Genomic DNA, 24023 nt, shown 5'->3' with positions numbered 1-24023 from the left:
AAAAACACGATACAGAAACTGCCGTGGTTTTATCCGAAGGCCTTATCCATTAGTCCACGCGGCCAAAGCCATCTGCAAAAGGGCTTCTAAGTTATATTTTTTATGTGAACCATCAACTAAACACCACCAAAGGTTTTGTGATGGCCTTCATCAGGTTGTCCAATTAAATAAGTGCGCTTTGGGTTTGTGGAAATTCCGCAACTGACTGAAGGCTCAAAATAGTTTTCTCATACTAGCAGGGATACACTGTGGTTTTAAAAGAAGAACAACAGACTCTCAAGACTCTCCACAGGAGGGTGCGCCTCTACAATGCAGGGCCGCGTGGCCTAATGGATAAGGCGTCTGACTTCGGATCAGAAGATTGCAGGTTCGAATCCTGCCGTGGTCGAATATTTATTTTTACATTACAAGCATTACTGTCACATTGAATTTCACGAAGTTCATATTTTGCATATTGTTAGGCAAGGCGTGAGGGGTCGGTCAGAGATAGCTTGAGTTGAGGGATTATGGATTGGTGAGGCAATAGGTTGAGCTGAGTAATACGGTGCAGTTAAGGGTAAGGTCATGTGGGGTCAGAGTCAGGTTAGAGGTTAGGAGATCGACAGGAGGTTGTGTTCGGGTTAGGGTGAGTGAAGTAATATATTTTAGGATAAAGTGAGGGGTTCGAGGTTTAGCAAGATGAACAGATCAGAGTTAGCTAAGAGTTTAGTGTGAAATGATTGCAAGTAGGTAAATATGGAGATGTTATAATACCTTTTTCAACATGATGCGCATTAATAAAACAAACCTCTGTAACAGCTTCGACTCACACTTCAAGATTTAGTCGCTGAACCTTGATCTCCTTGCTCAAAAGAACAAAAGAGAATTGATATCATCATTGGGTGCACTAAACCAGCTGGCATAATTGCAGATACATTGAAATAGTTGTTTGTTAAGAATTAGTTTGTATTAAAATAGGCAAAAGAGAGGAGTGTGAGAAACGATTTCTAATCTTGGTAATAATTGCATTGGAAGAAAACACAGAAACAGTAAGAACACATCAGCTTCAATCCGACCACGGCAGGATTTGCACCTACAATTATTTTGATACAAAGTCAGACGCCTTGTCCATGAGGCCACACAGCCAATGCCAGTGGCAAACGGGCTTCTAAGCTATTGGCAAACGGGCTTGTAAGCTATATTTCTACGTGAACCATCAACTAAACTCCATCAGTGGTTTTGTGATGGCCTTAATCAGGTTGCGGAATGAAATAAGTGCGCCGCCCCGATGGGTATCTGGAAATTCCTCCACTGACTAAAGGCTCAAAATGGTTTCCTCATACGAGCAGTGATTCACTGTGGTTTTAAAAGAAGAACAACAGACTCTCAAGACTCTTCACAGGAGGGTGTGCCTCAACCATCAGGGCCGCCTGGCCTAATGGATAAGGCGTCTGACTTCGGATCAGAAGATTGCAGGTTCGAATCCTGCCGTGGTCGAATATTTATTTTTACGTTACAGGAATTACTGTCACTTTGAATTTTCACGAAGTTCATATTATGCATATTGTTAGGCAAGGGGTGAGGGGCCGGTCAGGGATAGATTCAGTTGAGGGTAGTATGGTTTGGTGTGGCAATCGGTTGAGCTGAGTAATACCGTGCAGTTAAAGGTAAGGTCAATTATGTGGGATCAGAGTTTTGTGTGAGATGATTGCAAGTAGGTAAATATGGAGATGTTTTAATACGTTTTTCAAGATGATGTGCATTCATAAAACAAACCTCTGTAACAGCTTCGATTCACACTTCAAGATTTAGTCGGTGAACCTTGCTTTCCTTGCTCATGAGAACAATTTAGAAGTGATATCATCATTGAGTGCCCTAAACTAGCTGACATAATCTAGATTTAAAGTTTTCGTTACGGCAGGGATCCATACTCTTTGGTTCTTTCGGTAAAGTCACGTAGGTATAAAATTAAATAAATTAAATCACGACGTTCCATCATCAGGTGGGAAAACCACAGCAAGAAACTGTTTTTGCTGAAGTGGGAGAGAGATTTGCCGTGGTAAGAGGTTATATAGGTATATAGGTAAGAAAGTTGAGGTGTGGGGTAGGGGGATGGCGAGCGCTGCGTGGTGTAGTAGTACCTGACAGATATGATAGACGACAACCACTACAAAGCAGTTCGAGTTTTTCCTGGTTAATAACATCCTTCCAATGATTGCTCAATTTGTATCCATCTTCTCGGTTGAAGTTATGTCCATGTTTATATATATGGATGGCTTCATGAACAAACCTTTGATAGTAGCCCGAAGGTTTGCAGAGTACCTTGGTCTCGGAAAAAATCTATATCATGCGAGCCCACAGCGTTATAGCAATGGTCAGCCACGGCGGAGGTATTGGTTCTGCCGTGTTTCAGATCTGCCTTGCGATCGCGAACACGGTCCGTGACATGTCGTTTCGTATCCCCAATGTAACAGCCACCACAGGTGCAACTCAGTTTGTAGACTCCAGGATATTGCATGTCAGGAATGACATCCTTCACAGATGGGATTAGATCACGAATTTTGTGTACTGTATTGAATCGGACCTGGATCTTGTGTTTGCTTAAGATTTTGCATATTCTAAGGCAAGGGGGGGAGTGCTTGTTCAGGGACATAATCAGTTGAGGGATTATGGTTTCGTGAGGCATTAAGTTCAACTGAGTAGGGTTTGGTTTAAGGTTAAGAATTAGGGTTTAGGTGGAGCCAACAAATACCTTGTAGGGGTAGGTTAGAGGTTTAGCAAGCTCGAACGATCATTGTTCGGTAAGGATGGCAATGGCACTTCTTCTTGTCGCTAGGCTCGAGTCTGATGCGTGTATAATGGACTCTAAATGTGGCACTTGGATAAAGTTTATTGTCCTCAACAACGAGCCAACGCAAAGTCCCTTGCTTTCCCTCTACCGAGCGCCCCCTTCCTCCTTCTCACCCTTTCCAATCATCCTCTCCCTCCTCTCCAATCTCCACGCATCCCTTCCTTCTAACCAATCCCTCTGCTCCCCTTGAAACCGCTTCAATCGACCCATTGCCTCTTTCAAATCACCCCATCTCTCCCTTTCAAACCTTCCAACCAATTACTATCTAGCAAGCCGCGTCGTTCCTCCTGAGCGACTCATATCTATCCTTATGCCATACCCCCCTCTCGTGGCTGCTATGGTGTATACGAGAATCCCCCCCCCCTCCCGCCATGTCCTACACAGACGGCATCATCCAAAGATGCCCAACATACTTACACACGTGACATTTGTCCAATGTAGTTGTTTAATGAAATTGTATTGCGACTGTGGTCGATGTTAATAGTCGCCATCTATTTTTGTTTGTCTTAGGCGACCTGCAGGCTATCCGCGCGCTGTTCATCTCGGGCATGGCTCTGGGCGTCATCTCGTGTCTCCTCGCCACCCTGGGGCTGCGCTGCACCAGTGTCCTCCCGGCCCGAGCTACCACCAAGTCCCGCGTGGTCATATGTGGAGGAGCCAGCTTCATCTTCAACGGTACCGCAGGTTTCAAGTTTATATTTTGTTTAACCAGGTGAGGACTCGAGAGATCAGGACGAATCTCGTTTGCGAGGGTCACCTGGGGCATTAGTCTGCCGGTAGGGGGCCACGATCGCTGCTCTATATACGATAGTTCCAAATGAATATTTTTTGGGCGATTTTAGAATTTGGCAAATTTGGACCTTGACACCAGCACACAATGGCCTCCTCTTGTGAATGACGTCTGGGGATCCATACTGTCCACTATGAAGCAGATTGTGCGTATTATTATTGGTTATTTCACCTCCAGTAATGATCGGGACAGTTTCTGGATTCGAACTGTGATCTTCTGGCCGCGTCATCGACGACGGCTCCTAGTGGCCCTTTCTGAGACACTGAACCTGCGAGAATGAGATTCCTCGGTTCGAACCCTGGTCTCTAAGAGAGTAAAATGTCCACACTGAGCCGGCAACTACCAAGAATCTTGTTTTGAGCCCGAGTGCTAGGACTCTCTGTAAGAAGGTCCATAATTGCTAATGCTGAGCCAGCTCTAAATTCCATTAATTAATTAATCAACAGCAGAGATAGTAATCGTGAACGAGCTCTCACCTTGTTATAAAGACACGTGGATGAAGGTGCGTGTGTGTGTCGGAGAGTGCAGGTATCCTGTTCCTGGTCGTATACTCGTGGTACGCACGCCAGATCACGGACGAGTTCTACAACCCCATGTACCTCGGGCAGAAGTGAGATGCGCACACACACACAGTGTGTATGTGCGTGTGCGTGTCATGATGGTGTGGGGAGCGGTGGCATAGTGGCTATCGCATTGCGCTACAAAACCAGAAATTTGAGTTCAATTCCTGTCGACCGTCAACATCAGTGGTGAATATCTGAACTGGTCCTGTGCCTCCCGTGGGTTAACTCAGCGTTAAAACAAGTACCTGATGTCGTGCCTGAATATCAGCACTGGGAAGCCAAAGGTGGCCAGGTCTGGTGTTATCCACACCACTCCCTCTTATGCCATACCAGCCTTAATAGGTGCTGTATCTTTGTGCGTGTGCACACACGTGAGTGTCTTCACCTGTGCACGTGTTTGCATACACCTGTGGGGAGTGGTGTTGTGGCGTAGTTAGCACGCTGCGCTACGAACCCGGCGACCCGAGTTCGATTCCCGCTCACGGCCAACACCAGTGATGATTATCTGAACCAGTTTCGGTACCACCCCTAGGTCAACTCAGCTTAAAATAAATACCCGGTGTAAACATGGCCACCTAGGAAGACAAAGGTGGCCGGACGTGGTGCTCGCTAGGAGCACTTGCCTCGACAATCTGTTAAGGCTACGTGGATGAACTTTGTCTCCGTGTGTGCACGCCCGTGTGTGCAAGTGGAGTCACTTTAAGATGTTTCTTGTTCGTGTTTTTGTTTTGTTACGGTTGCACCCGAGTCAAGAGCCGCATTTCTCACAGCATTATCTCTGAACAGTATATATCAAGGGAAAATTTGTGATTATGTGTGTCTGTTCAAAATGTTTAGCGTACTTCCCGACATGCAACAAACTTGAAATTTTCCATGTGGATGCAATTACCAGCGAAAAGTCGTACTCAAATTGTAAATGTTGTGGTTTCACGCTTCAACACACCGGTGGGCTAAAGCGGTTAACTATTTGTCTTTTGTCAACGTGACACTTTTTTACTGATTGGCCGTGTCAGGTGGTGGAGGGTTACGACACATTTATAAATAACGCCATCTAAACCCAAAAACATTGATTATGAATAATATTGGTCGCGAAAGCCTACGAAGTAAAGCTAGTATCTAATAAATGAAACTGAAAAAAACTGAAACTTATGTTGTGCGTGTAAACAAACACCTGTGTGTAGGTATGAGCTGGGCCCTGCACTCTACATCGGCTGGGCCGGCTCAGCCCTGTGCGTGGTCGGAGGAGGAATTCTCTGCTGCACCAACGTCAAGAAAAGCCAATACCCACGCGGGTACCACAACCACAAGGGCGACATCCACAGCGGCATTCGCAATTGCGACCAACAATCACATCCACCACAACAAGCACAAAAAGACTGATCATTAATAACCATAGTCATAACAACAACAACAGCAGCAACATGAACGGACCACATCACAAAACCCACAAAGCGCAACAACTCCAACGACAACCAGAACAAACTTCACGACGAGCCTCAGCAAACGCAAACATTTCATCGCAAAAATGACAGAAACAACAATCGCAAGCGCATCTACCACGCCAGCATCCAGCAATCACAGTACTATCCTTGAGGACAACCATCGATAACCACAGGAGTAAAAAAAACCCAGTAAATACAAGGGTATTTACTGGTAAATACAGGGGTATTTACTGGGTTTTCAGTCAAAATGTGATTACTGTAAGACAGGCCTCGACTTACGAACGTTCGATTTACGAACACCTGCACTTACCAACGAGCTCCCATAAGACATTCATGTTTTAAATAACATTCGATGTGCGGACGCGAACTCGCACTTGCGAACCGAACCGTGGAACTGTTTTAACTCAGCGGAGCGATCCTCCGCGAGATGTAATGAGTCCCAGCATCCCGCTGGGAGTGAGTTTGTGTAAACGTGAGAGTGTGGCGTGCATATGTGTGCCCCCCCAGTGTGTGTAGGGGGAGCAGTAGCGCAATGGTTAGCGCGCTGCGCTACGAACCCGGCGACCCGAGCTCAATTCCCACTCACGACCAGCACAAGTGACGATTATTTGAACCGGTCCTGGGCCTCCCTTAGGTCGACTCAGCCTCAAATTAGTACCTGGCGCGGTGCGTAAACATCGCCAATGTGGAGTCAAAGGCGGCCGGAGCGTGGTGCTGGCCACCCACCCCCTTCGTGTGCCGTGCCGGCCTTCATAGGGTGCTACTCGCTAAGAGCATTCGCCCCAACAGTCTGTTAAGGCTACACGGGGATCGTTGTCGTCGTCGTCGTTGTTGTGTGCAGGAACAACAAGAACCTCCACCCCGTGTTCCTGCCGCCCTCCATGGCCCCGGTCTCGGCGAGCGGGGTCCAGAAGCCCCTGATCACCCCCAACGGGGGCAGCCCCCGTCCCAGCCCCCCCGCCGATCTCGACCCCAGCTACGACAAGAACTCATATGTGTGACCCCCCCCCTCGGTGACTCTACCAATAGCAAAACTACCACGAGCAAGTGCTACAAACTACAGGTTCCCCTCGCTCTACGCGGGTTTCGGTTTGTGCGATTTCGCGCTGCACATACGGCGAACCTATTTGTACCCAAAAATTCGCGATATGCGGTTTGAATTCACCCACACGCGGCTATGCGGTCTGACGTGGGACAACATTGTGTGTATTATTACTGAGCGTGCTGCTCGGCAGAGAGCTGTCTCGTCGTGTGGTGGTTTGTGCTGCGCGATTTCGCTGTGCGTGCCCTTTTTTCGGAATGCATCTACCGCATGAAGCGTGGGATTCCTGTACCACCAATTCCTTGGCAATTGCTACCACCACTACTACCATGGCTAATGCTGCTGTGACTACGGCTACTAATCATGACAACAACTCACGTGTGTGTGTGACCTCAGTCTCTATCAATACTGTTGCTCCCGGCATTACTACCATTTCCGTTACAATACTACACGACTACTAATTCTACCACAGCTTCTGATAATCAAATCACAATTGAGAGCGCTTTGTCAATGCACTGCTGGATAAGAACCTCCATGCCGTGTTGGTCATGAGAGTTGTTTAACCACCCTTCACTGTGTGGGTCATTGTGGGTGAAATTGGAGACCCAGAAATGGCTCAGATATTACCACTGCTTTGGCGGTGCACTTGAAATAAATTCCGTAGAAGGTGGATATAATCACATTTATAGGCAGAGTTTTTATATCAGCAAAACACATGCTTAAATTAAACTGCAAGGGGGGGGAGGGGTCAAAGGGCAACTGCTGATATAAGCACACCACCGCACTTCGGGTATAGGGACACCCTGGCCTTACTCCCAAGAAATGTGCTTCTACGGTATAAACGTGTGCTCCAAATTGTGAGGTTTTTAACTTATATCGGACAGCCCAGAACGGGTCGCCCACAAACATACACTTTACTTTTCGTTTCGGTCATCCTTTAAAGGATGGGAAAGATTTGGATTCCAAGTTGGAGTTAAAATCCTGGCATTAAAGAACAGTTGACGTGACCCAATGTTGATTTGAAGCTTTCGTGAGTGCAGGAATCCATACTCTTTGGTTCTTTCGGTAAAGTCACGGAGGTAGAAAATAATGGATCACGATGTTTCGATCGCAACCCAAGCGATCGTCATCAGGTGAAACAATTACAGCAGGAAAACTGCTGAAGCAGGCGAGAGAGCTGCCGTGACGAGAGATTATATAGGTCTGAGCTGGTAACAACCCACAGGTTTGAATTCCAAGGTGCAGTTAAAATCCATGGCAATAGGTTGCCACCCCTTTGCTTTATACAACTTTTAAACGTGCAGGGAATTCTCATGTAATTAAGGTGATTTATGAATGCACAATTATTGGTAGCTTCATCATTAAAGCCTTTTGTGTTACATATTTGTTTGTTAATTTGTACATTAAATTTAATAAGAATAAATCAAAGTGAAGTCACTTCCGCTGTTGTATGTGTTATTCTGCGGGTTATGCGCGAGACTTCGACTCAGTCTGCCATCACAATGATTGACCCTGTATAAAAATAAGAAATATTAAAAAATACTTTTTTTTAAACACGCTTTAATGAAATGTACCCTACTAGTAATGGAAGAACTCAACGACTCCAGGAAGTGGCCCCGAAGCTTGCCATAACGTAAGAGACCGTGGTGATTTACAGCCAACGTGAGTTGAGCGTGGACAATTAGACCCAAGCCGAAGCATAACATATCAAAAAGAATGTTTAAAAATATTTTTATGATAGAATATAGTTTTGTCATCAGTATGACATAAGTATACCAAGTTTGCAGTCGATACCACATTGGGAAGTGGGTTAAAATTGAGTTACAAGATTTGAGGATACGACAACAACAGAGTTAATCGAAAGCGTGTAATAATAATGTAAAAAATATATATATATTTTATTTTAATGATAGAATATGGTATTGTCATCAGTATGACATAAGTATACCAAGTTTGCAGTCGATACCACATTGGGAAGTGGGTTAAAATTTAGTTACAAGATTTGAGGATACAACAACGAGAACAACAGACAGAGCGAGTTAAATAAAAGCGTGTAATAAAAAAAAAAGTGTTAAAATAGTCACAAATGTGGGAAACCGCATTAGCTTTTCAAACTGAAAATTGTCTCATCTTTCCCAACTGAACTCAATTGCACACGCCGCTGACCGATATCTATCCAATGGTAGATGGAAGGCCTCCCAAGAGACATCGCCATCCCATCGGGCTCGGGTCGCACGGGCTGACATCTGCCGGGTTGAATGTCATCTCGGCCACGTTTTGCACACAGCCTTGGTGTACGGTGCTTTTCCTGGAAGTTTTTGCTATTTTCGCTGGATTTTTCTGTTTGCGCGTAGTCAATTTAAGATGTTTTCTTGTACTGGTAGGAACCTCCTGGTTACACCAGCCCACGGGATTATTGTGTCCGTCCGTCGTGCATCCAAAAATGGGAGGGGTGGGGCTGGGTGGGGAGGGTGGGTGGGGAGGGGCTGGGTGGGGAGAGTGGGGAGGGGCTGGGTGGGGAGGGTGGGGCTGGGTGGGAGGGGTGGGACTGGGTGGGGAGGGGCTGGTCACCCCGTGGTGCCCTTATAAAACTCAACGTTTAACCTACTCACGCCGGCTTGTGCCCGCCCTCACGTGGTGTATTCCGCAAATATGCGGAATACACCACGCCGCCGTTGACCCTGGCCATTGACCGAGCAACCCGACGTTCCTACCAGCTCCCTCCGCAGGATGTGTTTCATGTTTTTGTTTTTTGTTTGTTGCGGTTGCACCGGAATCAAGAGCCGAATGGCTCACAGGGCTACACCAAATAAATTAAACTGAAACGTTCCATCCTCCTCTTGACCGCCACCCAATTAGGGGTCACGAACACCGGGGCCATGAGCATCTTCTCGCCGCGACGCCTCTCGCCTGAGCCCACAAACCAGAGGTCGCAACCGGGTACCCGATACCCATACACTACCCGATACCCGGCTACCCGTACCCGGCCGGGTACGGGTAGCCGTTTGCGACCCTGGTGCGGCCGGGTACGGGTACGGGTAGGCCGTGAGTCACTGGTGATTCACCGTTTGTCACTAATTTCCCAGCGTCTTGTCTCTTCTCACAATTCAAGTTCCTAGAATCAACCCACCCGCGCCTGCAACATGGCTTCATCCCAGAGGTTGCAATCAGGTACCCGATACCCGTAACCTACCCGTACCCAGCCGGGTACCCAGCCGGGTACGGGTAGGGTACCCGTTTGCGACCCTGGTGCGGCCGGGTACGGGTAAGAAATCAAAACCCGTTTGCGACCTCTGCCACAAACTCGATGTCTCTTGGGCTTCTTCTAAGATCCACGTGTTCGTTTTCTTGCATTGTGTAACAGTCAAAATCATAATCTACCAAACCCGTCAATCCCTTATCAGCGCCCTACCTTATTACAGACCAATTCAGACCTGACTGGTCACCTCGTGCTCCTTATAAATCTCAACGTTCATCCTAGAAAGTCCCATCAGAAGGGAGAAAAAACCCTAGATACATAATTTTTGTGCCCGTGATGAAACGGATGTACGCCGTATGGACATGAAAACTTAATTTCCCTGCACAAGAATACGGGGTAAACCGTATGGGTTGACACGGTATGGGGCCGTCCATAAATGACGTCACGCACTTGGGGGGGGGGGGGTTGAGAAATGTGACGTCACATCAAAATGCGCAACTTTAAATAAATATAGACAACACGTTCTACTTAATTAAATAGACTTTTTAATAAATGTTTTCTCCTACAACATCAGAGTGCAGCGCCACATTAAATACGCACTACAATGACAATAGTTTAAAGCGATTTGAAGCATGTTTTATTTGGGGGGGGGGGGGGGCAAAGCTTTGTGACGTCATATTTGAGGGGGGAGGGGTCTGACTTTTTGTGACGCCGTGTGACGATGGGGGGGGGAGGTCAAAAATCGTCCCAAATCGCGTGACGTCATATATGGACGGCCCCTATGGTATCTGTATTTTTACTGCTGGATGGCTTGCAGGGGCGGATCAGCACGTTACAATAACAAAACAATCACAACAACATTTAAACATGTCATCGGAAGGCTTTCGCGACCAATACCATCCATAACTGAGAGAAGGGGTTTGCCAAGTTCAAGTTAATTTATTCATGTATTAGGTATAACCCTGTGAGCCATTCGGCTCTTGAATCGGGTGCAACCGCAACAAACAAAAACATCTTAAAGTGAATATGTGACTGAGTGCAAACAGAAAATCCAAGAAAAGACAGCAAAATATTGCAGGAAAAGAACCCCGTACACCAACGCTGTGTGCAAAAATCCCAGTAGGATGCAAGTCAAACAACCAACAACACGGAAACTAAACGTGGCCAATTCGTTACACGAGTTAAGCTTTTAACATTTTAACTGGTTGTGTGTTTGGAGAGTAAACCCACTCGCTATACAACCATCGGCAGTTCCTATTACGGTGACGTTGAGACCAAAAATCCCACATTTCAACGAAAGGTTTAAATTCATATGTAGAGTGAAAACTACACTCACAAACAACCTTAGATATGTTATTAAATATATTCTAGATTTGAAGTTTTCGTGACTGCAAGGATTCATACTCTTTGGTTTTTTCGGTAAAGTCACGTAGGTATTTTTTTTATAAATAAAAGAAAATAGAATGAAAACTAAAATGTAATTAAATCAGTGATTTTATTTATTTTATTTTAGTTGTTTTCATTCTATTTTATTTTATTTATTAAAAAAAAACGTACGTGACTTTACCGAAAAAACCGAAGAGTATAACCATAAATATACTTGCAAATATATTTTTTTGAGAAATAGACAACAGAGAAAACATGAATGGTCGGTACGATAATAAGTCGGTACAATAATAAAGTTCCGGAGTTGCGTTTTTCCGTCGGGACATTTATTTCTTCTTTTGTTGTTGCGTGAGCGGAGCCGGACGTGACGTCGGTGCAGGAGCCGGAAGTTCACCGGGTCAACATGGCAGCCGTGTGGAGGGGCGCGTGTGTGGCGCGTCCTTCACTCTCATGGTGACTCCTTCACTCACTCAGTCACTCATTCAGTCACTCATTCACTCAGTCACTCAGTCAGTCACTCAGTCAGTCACTCAGTCAGTCACTCAGTCAGTCACTCAGTCAGTCACTCATTCAGTCACTCAGTCACTCACTCAGTCACTCAGTCATTCAGTAGTCACTCGCTCAGTCACTCAGTCATTCAGTAGTCACTCGCTCATTCACTCACTCCTTCACTCATTCAGTCACTCACTCAGCCACTCATTCAGTCATTCAGTAGCCACTCATTTAGTCACTTATTCACTCAGTTACTCAGTCACTCATTCACTCACTCGTACACCCGGCTACTCGTCCACCGATTCACTGAGTCGCTCGCCAAATCGCCGAGTCAATTGCTTTCGTCACTCGCCCAGTGTTTCGCTCACGGCTGTCGGCACTCGCTGCTGCCAATTCACTACCCCAATTCAATTCACTACCTCAGTTAAATTCACTACCTCAATTCAATTCACCACATCAATTCAATTCACTACCTCAGTTCAATTCACTACCTCAGTTCAATTCAACGCCTCAGTTCAATTCACTACCTCACTTAAATTCACTTCCTCGGTCACATATTCGCTCAGTAATTCATTCACGCAATTGCGCATTCGCTGATTCAATCTCTCGGTCGTTTATATCGTCGCTCAATTCTTGAATCCGTCGGTCGCTCGCTCGCTCAGTGATTCGCTCTGCCACTCTGTAATGTCATTCGCCTCGACGGAAGATCGAGGCGTTTCACTTTCTGAGCAATGCCGTCCACGCCAAACGCAGACATCGCTACATACATTCTAAATACATACTACCGATGTCAGTCGCTGACATTCAACGAAACGCTAAAACTAACATAATAATAGTGTCCGCGTGCTTCACGAGCTTCATAAACATGGGGAGTTTCGTAAAAATAAAGTAATGCTGTGAATCGTCCTACATTAATTCTAGATTTGAAGCTTTCGTGACTGCAAGGATTCATATTCTTAGGTTTTTTCGGTAAAGTCACGTAGGTAAAAAATTTAAATTAATAAAAGTAAAATAAAACAAATTAAAAAATCACGACGTTTCGGAAGCAACACAAGCCTCCGTCTTCAGGTGGAACCGTCACAGCCACGACAGCTGTATCAAGTAAATGAGAGATCACAAGAAATACCACCCCGTATATATAATATATATACGGGGTGTTTTATTTTACTTTTATTAATTTAAATTTTTCTTGTTTTATTTTACTTTTATTAATTTAAAATTTTTACCTACGTGACTTTACCGAAAAAACCTAAGAATATAATCGTCCTACAACCAATCGGTAACCCCGAGCGTGCATAGCACCGACCCTATCCAACCCCGTCATTCTCCTGCGACTCCCGTATTCGCTATCCAAGTCGTTCACCGAATCGTTTGCAGATGCACGTGCTAACATTATGTTGCAATGATACGAAACATTCTGATAGCGTATTTTGTCACGATTGTGCCAAGTTAATCCCAATAATCTCACCGTTTAAACTCAAGGTCTGGCATCGCCTGTTTGGACAATACTTTAAAATGAATACAGTGCAAGCGTTTGAAATGTAATGGTTTTCGAAAGTTACTTTGAATGGACAACGCACACAACAATTTAGAGGGAGCATCGTGGTCACTCAATCAATACAGAAAACATAACTCTTTGCTGCCATTAAAGAAAACTGCCGTTTTCCGGGAAAAATATCAAAACAAAATCTACAAGACCGCACAGGAAGGACTAAAGAAAGGGGGGCATCCAAGGAAGATTTGGATTCAGAACATTGCAGACTGGTCGGATTTAAACCACAACCACCAGTCAGGGTGCATTGAAATCACGATCATTGCCAAAACGGTGGCTCAGTGATTTCCTCTTCAAATTGGGCAAGAGTGATGGATGGATTGTATTGAAGTGGGCTGGTTTTGTAAATGTAATGTTTTGGTCAGATATAAATGTTTTGTGTTGAATAATTATGTAATCGGTGGCCGGTTGTGACACTTCATACAAGATGCACTGCACTCCGGTGCTTGGCTATCCTGAAGTAAAAAAAAATACCTTTCGTTATCTGCTCACCAACGCTCAAAGACTCATCACTCACCAAAGTTATTTATCACTCACCAACCCTCGCCAATATTATTTACTAACACTGGTCATTGACCACTTTTAATATTCCTGATATGTACCGTTTTATTTTGTATATCCATTTGTGTGCACACCTTCACAAACATGTAACACCAACCTAAACTATATTGTAAATATAAGCTCCCAATGTAATGTTAATTTACACACAAAACTTCCACATATATACAACTCTGAAACAACTACGTACGTGTGTACACACACAAACACCTACACAATGGTCCGACTATACACATGCAAACACACACAAACATCCAAAATACAAAGATCCCCGTATAGCCTTAACAGACTTTTGGGGAAAGTGCTGTTAGCGAGCATCTATGAAGACCAGCACGGTACATGAGGGGGTGGGGGGGCCAGCGAATGGCGACGTTTACACACCGAACCGGGTACTTATTTGAGGCTGAGTCGACCTAGGGGAGGCCCAGGATCGGTTCAAATAATTCTCACTGGTGTTGGCCGCGAGCGGGAATCGAACTCAGGTCGCCGAGTCCATAGCGAAACCCGCTAACCACTACGCCACCGGTCCCCAAACACCCACACATATATACTCACATGCATATACTGCACACATTAAAACAGCCGTCATTTCCCAGTGACAGTAACATCAACATCGCGTTCGTTCCTAGCTAGGTGTCCATTGAGGCCATGTAAAATGTCGAAGGCTCGCTGGCAGGTCACAGGACGGATGCAGGTTTTATGGGTTCACCCGACTGAAATGCACCACCAATGCACCTCACTGGAAAAGTTGGCACACACAACCACACACCTCTTCACGTTGTCCCTTTTCTCCCCAGGTGCCTGGTGCCATGGCAGACGACGTGCCGTGGCTTCCGCCGCGTGTCCAAGGAAGGAAGTCTTGTGCCCCCTCCTGCGCGCAATGGTTTGCTCCGTCCAGCCGAGTCAATCCCGGGCGGAGGGCGAGGTTCTGCCGTTTCCCTCGTGCGTCCCCTGTTCTTCACCATTGGGGTAATGCATTCATCCCCATGGCACGCACATGTCAACAGAGCCTCACTAGGCACGCTGGGGAGAAGCTTTGCGGCTCTGTAATGTGGTTTTAGGCCGGTGGTGGTCTCGGATGGATGTAATATTTTCTGTCTGCTGTGCACGTATGTGCGTGTGTGGGGAGCGGTAGTGTTGCATTGTGCTACGAACCTGGCGACCCGGGTTCGATTCTCACTCAAGGCCAACACCAGTGACGATTATCTGAACCGGTCCTGGGCCTCCTCTAGGTCGACTCAGCCTAAAATGAGTACCTGGTGCGATGTGTCAACATTGCAACTAGGGAGACAAAGGCGGCCGGGCGTGGTGCTGGCTACCCATCCCCTCATGTGCTGTGCCGCCCTTCATAGATGCCCGCTAACAGCACTTGCCCCAACAGTCTGTTACAGGTTTTACGCGGGATCTTTGTCTTTTTGTCTGCACATGAATGCACACATCCCTGCGTCAACCCCTGCATTCTATGAGTATTTGTTCATGTGTGTGTGTGTCACGCATCCCTGCGTCAACCCCTGCATTCCATGCGTATATGTTCGTGTGTGTGTGTGTGTCACGCATCCCCATGTATCCGTTCCTGTGTGCAGTTCTCGGGCTGTGCATTTGCGACTGCCTCTATCGTGCAATACGAGGTGGTAAAACACCGCGTGAACAACTACCTGAGTGACGCGCGCAATGCCTGGATGGAACGAACACGGCCCGCAAAGAGTGGGGACTTCCGCAAACAGGTGGGGACAGATACGTACGTGGGGAGGGAGATAAACTAGCAGGAAAGATATTCTTAGGTTTTTTCGGTAAAGTCACGTAGGTAAAACATTAAAATTAATAAAAATAAAATAAAAATCACGACGTTTCGGAGGCAACACAAGCCTCCGTCTTCAGGTGGAACCGTCACAGCCACGACAGCTGTATCAAGTAAATGAAGACGGAGGCTTGTGTTGCCTCCGAAACGTCGTGATTTTTATTTTATTTTACTTTTATTAATTTTAATGTTTTACCTACGTGAATTTACCGAAAACACCTAAGAATATGAATCCTTGCAGTCACGAAAGCTTCAAATCTAGAATTAGCAGGAAAGATGCACGGGGAGATAATTACACGGGGAGGGAGATATATGCAGAGAGCGATACAGGGGGGAAAGGACAGAAATATATGCACAGGGTGAAGAGAGATGGGAAGACAGAGGCAGTAAGAGACACAGGGAGACACCATCGTGAGATGGCACACGCGGTGACATCATTAGGGCAGGGCGAGCGCATCACGTGTGATGTCATCGCATTGGCCGGCAAGGCAATTGTTTTTAGCGCTGGATTTTGTTTACAATTTGGCCAGTTTTACAAACAGTTAAATAACTTTTATACTTTAATTCATTTAGATCATCTTTATGAGTTATAATTGGCAGATTAAGAGAGAGAATCTGTTCATGCGTTCAACTTTGTTGAAAAGCGTTAAACAGGCGAGAGAGATGAGCAAAAGGAGAACAAAAAACACAAAATATGAAGAGGGAGAGAGAGGCTTGGCGAGGTCTCATTACGTCCCATGTTTTGTCATCTCCTCTGCACCCTCAGATCAACCTGTGGTGGAACTCGCTGTCTGAGGGCGGCAGGACTGTCGCTGGTGCGTCCTTTTCTGCTCCGCTCACCGCACTGCACCGCACTGCACCACGGTGCCCGTCACCCGGGCTCAATTCCTGGCCACGTGCGGTAGCAGAGGCAGTGGTTCACTTTCCAAACCGTGCTGTGGGCCACACCCAGGTTGACTCAGCCTAAAAAGAGATGTTGGTGCAATGGTGTGTGAGTGTGTGTGGCGGTGCTGGAAACATCCATATCCGTCATGTGCTTTGCTGGCAATAAAAAGTGCTCCCTACTGTGTAGGCCAGAGGTCTAAACTAGACTTTAACTAAACTTATTTTTTTTTTACCAGGTAAGACTCACTGAGCTGTACAGCTCTTTTTCAGAAACGACTTGGCCACAAATGGTAACTCAACTTAGTGGCTTATCACGTGGAAATTTATAGCAGCCGATTATACACTAAAAACGTGGAGGGAAAAGCCGGAGGATCCGGAGAAAAATCCACGCGACCACGTCGAGAGAGAACATGCAAACTCCAAAAATACAGGCGTCAGGATCGGGATCGAACCCACGCCCTCCTGTATACCAGACTAGGAGGTTAACATCTCGCCAACGCGGCACCCATGCATAGAGGCAGAGACACACTTGAACATGCATACGTAGATGTTCGCAAAAGCACAGATGTGGATATTTTTGAAATTTATAGCAGCCAAATACTTTCAACGCATGTTTCTATGTCTCTTGGGAGGGCTCTTAGAAGTAGCTCTGATAACACTAAACGTTGCACTGCACTGCAAGCATTCTAAAAAAAAATCTTTGTAATCTTACGCCATGACCGCCGATTGCAGCTTGTACAAACCCCTCGGCAGGTTTGTGCACGTGTGCTTGTCCTGTGGAATGTGTACATACAACCATTGGCCAATTTGCGTGTGCATGCACGCAGGCATCATCGCGATCAACGTGCTGGTGTTTGGGATGTGGCGGGTACCGGCACTGCAGTCGAGTATGATGCGTCTCTTCATGGCCAACCCTGCCGCAAGTAGGTGTGTGCACGCGCGTGTGTGCGTACGTGCCACCACGTGTGCGCGTGTGCGTGTTTACGTGCATATGTGTCGGTCGCGTACGTGTGTTTCACGTGCTGGCTGGCATGTGTAAGCGAAGGTCGTGTGTTTATTACGTGTGTAAAATGTGTGGATATGGGTGTTGGGGATGAGTTTCGGATTAATATTTTTTGAATGTTGGATATTCGGATGTTTCAGGTCAATTGACGTTTTTGTCATGTTTTCAGATTTTAATTGAATATACATTAATAAATAACATTAATTGTTTATGCACACTATTTGATCATTTTAAATGTTTTGTTCAACTAATCTTTTAATTTTTATATTAAGGTCCAACAGTAATACAAAAATATTAATGTGAAACATTTTTTTACTATATAATGAAGCAAATATTTTATTATTTGGTTGTTTTAGTAAAGCCATGTAGATAGAAAATAATAGTAAAAAAATAAAGTGATTCAAAATCTAAATAAATGAACACTAATGTAGACTGTAGCCTGGTTTTAAGCTGGTGAGCGTATTGGCACTCTATAATGTAGACTGTAGCAATGGTTATTAAACTGAGTGATCGTATTGGCAGTCTATAATGTAGACTGTAGCCTGGTTATTAAGCTGGTGAGCGTATTGGCATTCTATAATGTAGACTTATTTTTGGTTCTTTCGGTAATAGAAATAAAATGAAAATAAAAAAAAACCACGATGTTTCGATCGCAACACAAGTGGTCGTCATCAGGAAATATTATTTATCTGATGGCGCTTTTGGATGCAAAGGTACTGATTTCGTGTCATTAAAAATGACATCACTTCCGTTTAGGTAATGTTTTGAGATCAATACAATTAAACTTTTATTTTCTGATTTTCTGATATATCATATCCAGGCCCGATGTTTGGATTTTCATGATTAATCAAAAAATTGGGAACACATCCCTAATAGGTGTGTATATATATACACACATAGGTGATTATAGGTTCGAGATCACAGCTGCTCGCAAACAGCGTTTGCCTCAATAGTCTGTGCAAAGCTATTACGGGGGGAGATCTTTATTTGTGCATTGGATACATTTTCATTTACGAGTGCATTCTTCTCTAACATATTCAGAACCTTTATACTGCAGGAGGAATCCAATGAGCCATAACGCTCTTTTTCACCGATGTCCAGTAGGGGGTGGGTCAGACAGTTACAACAACAAACAATACAAAAACACGAAAGGATTGCAAAGTATAGACAAGGTAAGTAAATCACAATTAGTTTTATTTGACCAGGTAAAGCCCACTGAGCTTATTTGCATCTTTTTTAAAAGTGCCCTGGCCACAAATGGTAGCTCAACGAACCGGCTTATCACGTGGAAATTTATAGCATCCAAATACTCTAAACGCCTGTTTCAGGGTTGTGTATACATACGTGATATTAATCACATGCATGTGTTAACAGGTGTGTTTGTCTTCTTGGTTCTTTCGGTAAAGTCACGTAGAAGGGAAGTAATAAAATAATAAAAACAAAACATAATAAAATAATTCTCACGACGTTTCGGCCACAACGCAAGCAGCCGTCCTCTTCACCTGAGGACGGCTGCTTGCGTTGTGGCCGAAACGTCGTGAGAATTATTTTATTATGTTTTATTTTTATTATTTTATTATTTCCCTTCTACGTGACTTTACCGAAAGAACCAAGAAGATGAATCCCTGCAGCCACGAAAGTTTTAAATCGAAATTTAGGTGTGTTTGTGTGTCGCACTGTGTATCCGTATCGGTTGTCTGTGTATGCAGAGGCCCCGTGCCTGCCCATGATCCTGTCGTGTTTCAGCCACTACTCACCCATGCACCTGGCGGCCAACATGTACGTGCTGTGGAGCTTCTCCCACAGCGCCGTTTCCATGTTCGGTCGCGAGCAGTTTCTCGCATTCTACACATCCGCAGGTGCGTTCGTTCGCCCGCATGCACGCCCACTTACTCGATCACACACCCACTCATCTTCTTGGTTCTTTCGGTAAAGTCACGTAGAATGGAAATAATAAAATAATACAAATAAAACATGATAAATTTATTATTTTATTATGTAATAATATTATTTCCATTCTACGTGACTTTTACCGAAAGAACCAAGAAGATGAAACATGATAAAATAATTATTTTATTAAGATTTATTTTTATTATTTTATTATTTCCATTCTACGTGACTTTACCGAAAGAACCAAGAAGATGAATCCCTGCAGTCACGAAAGCTTTAAATCGAAACACACCCACTCGTTCGCCCACACACACGCACTTGCTCAGTCACTCATCCACCCACTTGCTCACCTGCCTGCTTGCGCGTTCACTCACATGCTTACGCCACGGTGGCGAGATGTTAACTCCCTCGCCTGGTATGCAGGAGGTTGTGGGTTCCATCCCGACCCTGACGCCTGTATATTTGGAGTTTGCGGTTTCTCTCTCCCCGTGTTCGCATGGATTTTTGTCCGGGTCCTCCGGTTTTGCCTTGCACATTTAGAATCCAGATACGTTTCAGAGTATTTGGTTGTTATACATTTCCACATAAGCTGCTTCGTTGAGCTATAATTTGTGGCCAGGTCGCTTCTGAAAAAGAGCTGTATTGCTTAGTGGGCCTTACCTGGTAAAATAAAAATAATTCAGGTTAGTTTAAATCATCACACACCCACTTGCTTGCTTGCTCCCTCTCTCGCCCATTCGCTTATTTATTTGCTAACACCCACCCCCTCATTCACTCACTCCCTTATTCACTGGATTACTCACTTGAGTACCCTCTCTCTCATCCACCCACTCACCCGCTTGGTTATTAGTCTACTGGCTAACTCGCTCACTGGCTCCCTCACTAACAAGCTGTATTATTCATTCATGTACGCACGAGCATATAACACTCATTTGCATGTGCGACCCACGTTGAATACACGTGTGCTTACACGTGTGCTTACACGTGTGCTTACACGTGTGCTTACACGTGTGCTTACACGCCTGTGCTCTGTGCTGCGTGTTAGGTGTTACCTCGTCGTTTGCGAGCTACGTCTTTAAGACGGTGACGGGAAAATTCACCCCCTCCCTCGGCGCGGTAAGTTCATCCACCTTGACTATGACGATGATGATATACGTGATGAGAGCTGTGTTATGACGATGGTAATGAAGAAACGGTGAAGTTGCAATTATGGTTATGGTAACGATTTTACAGTGCTAATGATTGATGATTGTGATGATGGTATCAATCAGAGTAGGTATGTATGTTGAACTTCATTAGCACCGTACATAGCCAAATGCGCTAACCGGAGGTGCAGAGCAATGGTGATCGTGATGATGGTGACGACAGTGATGTTTATAGTTGTCATGATGAGTATAATGATGTTACGTTGATGATGATGATGATTATGTTGATATCGTCGCTGATGTCAATGTCGTTGCCGTGCAGTCTGGTGCCATCATGGCCGTGCTCGCTGCCGTCTGCACCCAGTTCCCCGACAGCAAACTCGCGATCATCTTCCTGCCCATGATCCCTTTCACTGCCAGCAGCGTGAGTAGCTCTGTCACCCTCCCTGCCTCTGCCAAGGCCCCATCTCCCTAAACCAAGGCCCTGCCCCTTCTACAAGGTCCAGCACCCTTCATCCGTGTCTCCACACCTACCACCACGGCCCTTCCCAATGCCACCAAGTCCTGTTCTCCATCTACCTGGGCCCACACCCCCATTTTACTGTAGCTCCTCCCCTCCCTCCCTCCCTCCCTTCACATCCGTATGTCCCCATGTTGTTTACATCTGCACGCCACCTCTTCTGTCCACGTGTCCCTGTCCCTGATCTTACCAATGTCCCGTGTCCTATGTTGCCATGTACCCATGTTCTCATGTCTCAAATCTCCCCAGTGTCCCCTTGTACTCGGGTCTCTTTGCCCTCATATTTCCATGTCCTTATGTCCCTATGTGCCCATGTAGCACTGTCTCCTTGTGCCTTTGTCTACACGTCCCCATGCCAATGGGTCCTCACATACCAGTTTCCCCATGTCCTAGTCTTTGCCTGCTAAATCTGTGTTCCTAACGTGTATGTATGTTGAACTTCTTATGCACCATGCCTAGGCAACCGTGGTAATCGGAGGTGCGGGGGGACAACAAACTAAACTAAACACAAAAATCAGTTTTAAAGAAATGCATTTTCAATCTCGATTTAAAAGCGCATAGCTTCAGTGGCTTCCTAATATCGGAAGAGCATTCAAGATGGCCGCAGAAGCACATCTGAAAGCGCGCTATGCAGTGACCGTCTTTGTTCGACAGTTTGCCAAAAGCCGCTGCGAGGATGACCGGAGTCTGCTTGTAGACTCAGCTTTAATTATAATTACAATAGCAACAGCATGTAGCATTCTTGGCTTACGTTACAAGTTATAATTACATAGCAATCGCAGGTCATTACGGTAAACAAAGCCATTGCAATTTGTAACGGATCCCATATCTGCCCCCTGGTCTTCTCTTCAGGCTCTCATGGGGATCATGGCTCTCGACACGACCGGACTCATCCTGGGCTGGAAGTTGTTTGACCACGCGGCGCATCTGGGTGGAGCCCTGTTCGGCATGTGAGATCCCGCAGACAAAACCCCTCGCCCAGTCGTTCAACGTCGTTGACCGCGTGGCGATTCGACCGTGAAGATAGTTTGCCTCCATCGCTCTCATCTCACGACGCTGACGTCATTAAACTTCGATTTAAAGCTTTCGTGACTGCAGGGATTCATATTCTTGGTTCTTTCGGTAAAGTCACGTAAAATGGAAATAATAAAAATAAATCTTAATAAAATAATTATTTTATCATGTTTCATCTTCTTGGTTCTTTCGGTAAAGTCACGTAGAATGGAAATAATATTATTACATAATAAAATAATTATTTTATTACGTTTTATTTTTATAACTTTATTATTTCCATTCTACGTGACTTTACCGAAAGAACCAAGAAGATGAGTGGGTGTGTGATCGAGTCAGTGGGCGTGCATGCGGGCGAACGCACCTGCGGATGTGTAGAATGCGAGAAACTGCTCGCGACCGAACATGGAAACGGCGCTGTGTCACGTAGAAGGGAAATAATAAAAATAAAACATAATAAAATTCGTGACGGCAGGGATTCATATTCTTGGTTCTTTCGGTAAAGTCACGTAGAAGGAAAATAATAAAAATTAAACATAATAAAGTGTTCATTAGGATGCTGTCTTTCCGACAGCTCTGTTCTTCACCTGAGGACGGCTGCTTGCGTTGTGGCCGAAACGTCGTGAGAATTTTATTATGTTTTATCTTTGTTATTTTATTATTTCCCTTCTACGTGACTTTATTGAAAGAACCAAGAAAGATGACGTCATTGTCAGTGGGCATTACAACACTGGCATCATTAGGCATCAATTTAATTAATTACTGTGCTTAAAGCATGCCTTTTGAGCCTCGTGTGCTCAGATGTCAGTGATATGCAAATGGTATGCGAGTTTTTATATTTCATTAATGAAACCGATATTCAATTGATTCAATGGTTATTTCAATACTCTCTCTCGTTGCATCTTTAATATATACACGTTTCCATCTGATGTGATTGCACACGTGTGTATGTATGTACGCGTGTGTGCGTAACCTGTCTCCACACACGTGCGTGCATTTACATGTGTGTGCGTGTGCAGTCTGTACGCGTGGCGGGGAAACGAAGTCATCTGGCTGAACCGGGAACCGCTGCTCAGAATCTGGCACAACATCCGCTCCCGCGGGGGTGGCTCCTAGCCCTGGGGGCGTGGCCTAGCCATGAGGGGTGGGGCTTATTACAAAGGGGGTGGGGCTCATAAAGGGGGGGGGGTGGAGTTTTGTTGGAGGGGGCCCTGGAACTTTGTGAAAACATGGGGTGGGACTTGCCACACAATTTAGGGGAAAGGCTTTGCGTGGGAAAGTTTGGTGGGGCATTGCAAGAGTGGTGAGGTGGACCATGTCACAAAGTCTGGGCGGGGCTTAAAAAAGAAGAGATGCGAGGGGTCTAAATAAACGATGATGGCGCTTGCTCTAAAAGGGGAAGGCATCTTTTTTTAAAGGGCAGTCAGGGCTAAGATGTATTTAAAAAAAGGAGGTAGTTAACTTTAAGTAATGGCTTTTACAAACGGGGCTGGGCTTAATTTAAAAGGGACAAGTTTGATTGAAAGTGCACGATGCTATTTGAAGTGGGCATGGTTTATTATTTAAGTGGAGGGACAGGGTGTAATGGGAAGGGGGTGGGGTTAAATCAAACGTGGGCAGGGCCTGGCCTGAAGAGGCTGGGCCCAGTCAACTGACATCATCGTGTCATCAGATGTGGCTTCAGAGAAGCCTTTGATACTTTGCTTTGATGACGTCACACCAATACAGTTATTCTGAATAATCAAAAACACGTTATTTGGAGGAGGCCGGATGGCTTGGATGCCAGTGCCTGACTGGCACAGCTGAGATCCTCAATACAAATCCGGGTTTCAGTCATCTGTTTTGCCGATGGTCCCCGCTCGCGATGTCACCGAAGACTGCACGAAAAAAACACGTAAATACTCTTAGTTTTTTCGG

At 45.3% G+C, this 24023-nt stretch overlaps 2 protein-coding genes and 2 non-coding genes across 5 annotated transcripts in view; all 4 read left to right on the top strand.

Annotated features, from left to right (window-relative positions):
• Nucleotides 1-8104, top strand: part of LOC144728001 (claudin-10-like) — a 40424-nt gene extending 32320 nt beyond the window's left edge. For both annotated transcript variants that reach the window (XM_078607188.1, XM_078607186.1), the window contains exons 3-6: nucleotides 3341-3505; nucleotides 4149-4230; nucleotides 5365-5475; nucleotides 6467-8104. In XM_078607188.1, coding sequence (XP_078463314.1) covers nucleotides 3341-3505; nucleotides 4149-4230; nucleotides 5365-5475; nucleotides 6467-6626 — 518 coding nt within the window. In that variant the 3' untranslated portion in view covers nucleotides 6627-8104. The remainder of the gene's footprint in view (nucleotides 1-3340; nucleotides 3506-4148; nucleotides 4231-5364; nucleotides 5476-6466) is intronic.
• On the top strand, nucleotides 316-388 carry TRNAR-UCG (transfer RNA arginine (anticodon UCG)). The gene has a single exon. It is a non-coding gene; the product is annotated as a tRNA-Arg (tRNA).
• On the top strand, nucleotides 1404-1476 carry TRNAR-UCG (transfer RNA arginine (anticodon UCG)). Its single transcript has one exon. It is a non-coding gene; the product is annotated as a tRNA-Arg (tRNA).
• A 3502-nt stretch (nucleotides 8105-11606) lies between the features above and the next one.
• On the top strand, nucleotides 11607-23541 carry LOC144728000 (presenilin-associated rhomboid-like protein, mitochondrial). Its single transcript, XM_078607185.1, has 10 exons — nucleotides 11607-11705; nucleotides 14652-14823; nucleotides 15438-15578; nucleotides 16419-16467; nucleotides 17365-17460; nucleotides 19250-19399; nucleotides 20476-20546; nucleotides 20898-20999; nucleotides 21948-22045; nucleotides 23126-23541. Exons 1-10 carry the CDS (start codon nucleotides 11656-11658, stop codon nucleotides 23220-23222), a joined length of 1026 nt encoding a protein of 341 aa, XP_078463311.1. The 5' UTR covers nucleotides 11607-11655; the 3' UTR covers nucleotides 23223-23541.
• The last annotated feature ends 482 nt before the right edge of the window (nucleotides 23542-24023 follow it).

Source organism: Lampetra planeri, chromosome 27 (assembly GCF_965212315.1).
Source record: "Lampetra planeri chromosome 27, kcLamPlan1.2.h2, whole genome shotgun sequence".
In the NCBI taxonomy this organism is placed as follows: Eukaryota; Metazoa; Chordata; class Hyperoartia; order Petromyzontiformes; family Petromyzontidae; genus Lampetra; species Lampetra planeri.
The sequence above is the reverse complement of the archived record's forward strand: the minus strand, read 5'-3'. Positions and strand labels throughout refer to the sequence as shown.

What these genes read in the sequence shown, in the direction of transcription:
- LOC144728000 (XM_078607185.1), top strand. Translation starts at nt 11,656, where the DNA reads ATGGCAGCCGTGTGGAGGGGCGCGTGTGTGGCGCGTCCTTCACTCTCA. An exon ending in TCACCCCCTCCCTCGGCGCG is followed by an intron (nt 20,547 to 20,897) that starts GTAAGTTCATCC and finishes GTTGCCGTGCAG; the next exon opens with TCTGGTGCCATCATGGCCGT. An exon ending in GGTGGAGCCCTGTTCGGCAT is followed by an intron (nt 22,046 to 23,125) that starts GTGAGATCCCGC and finishes GTGCGTGTGCAG; the next exon opens with TCTGTACGCGTGGCGGGGAA.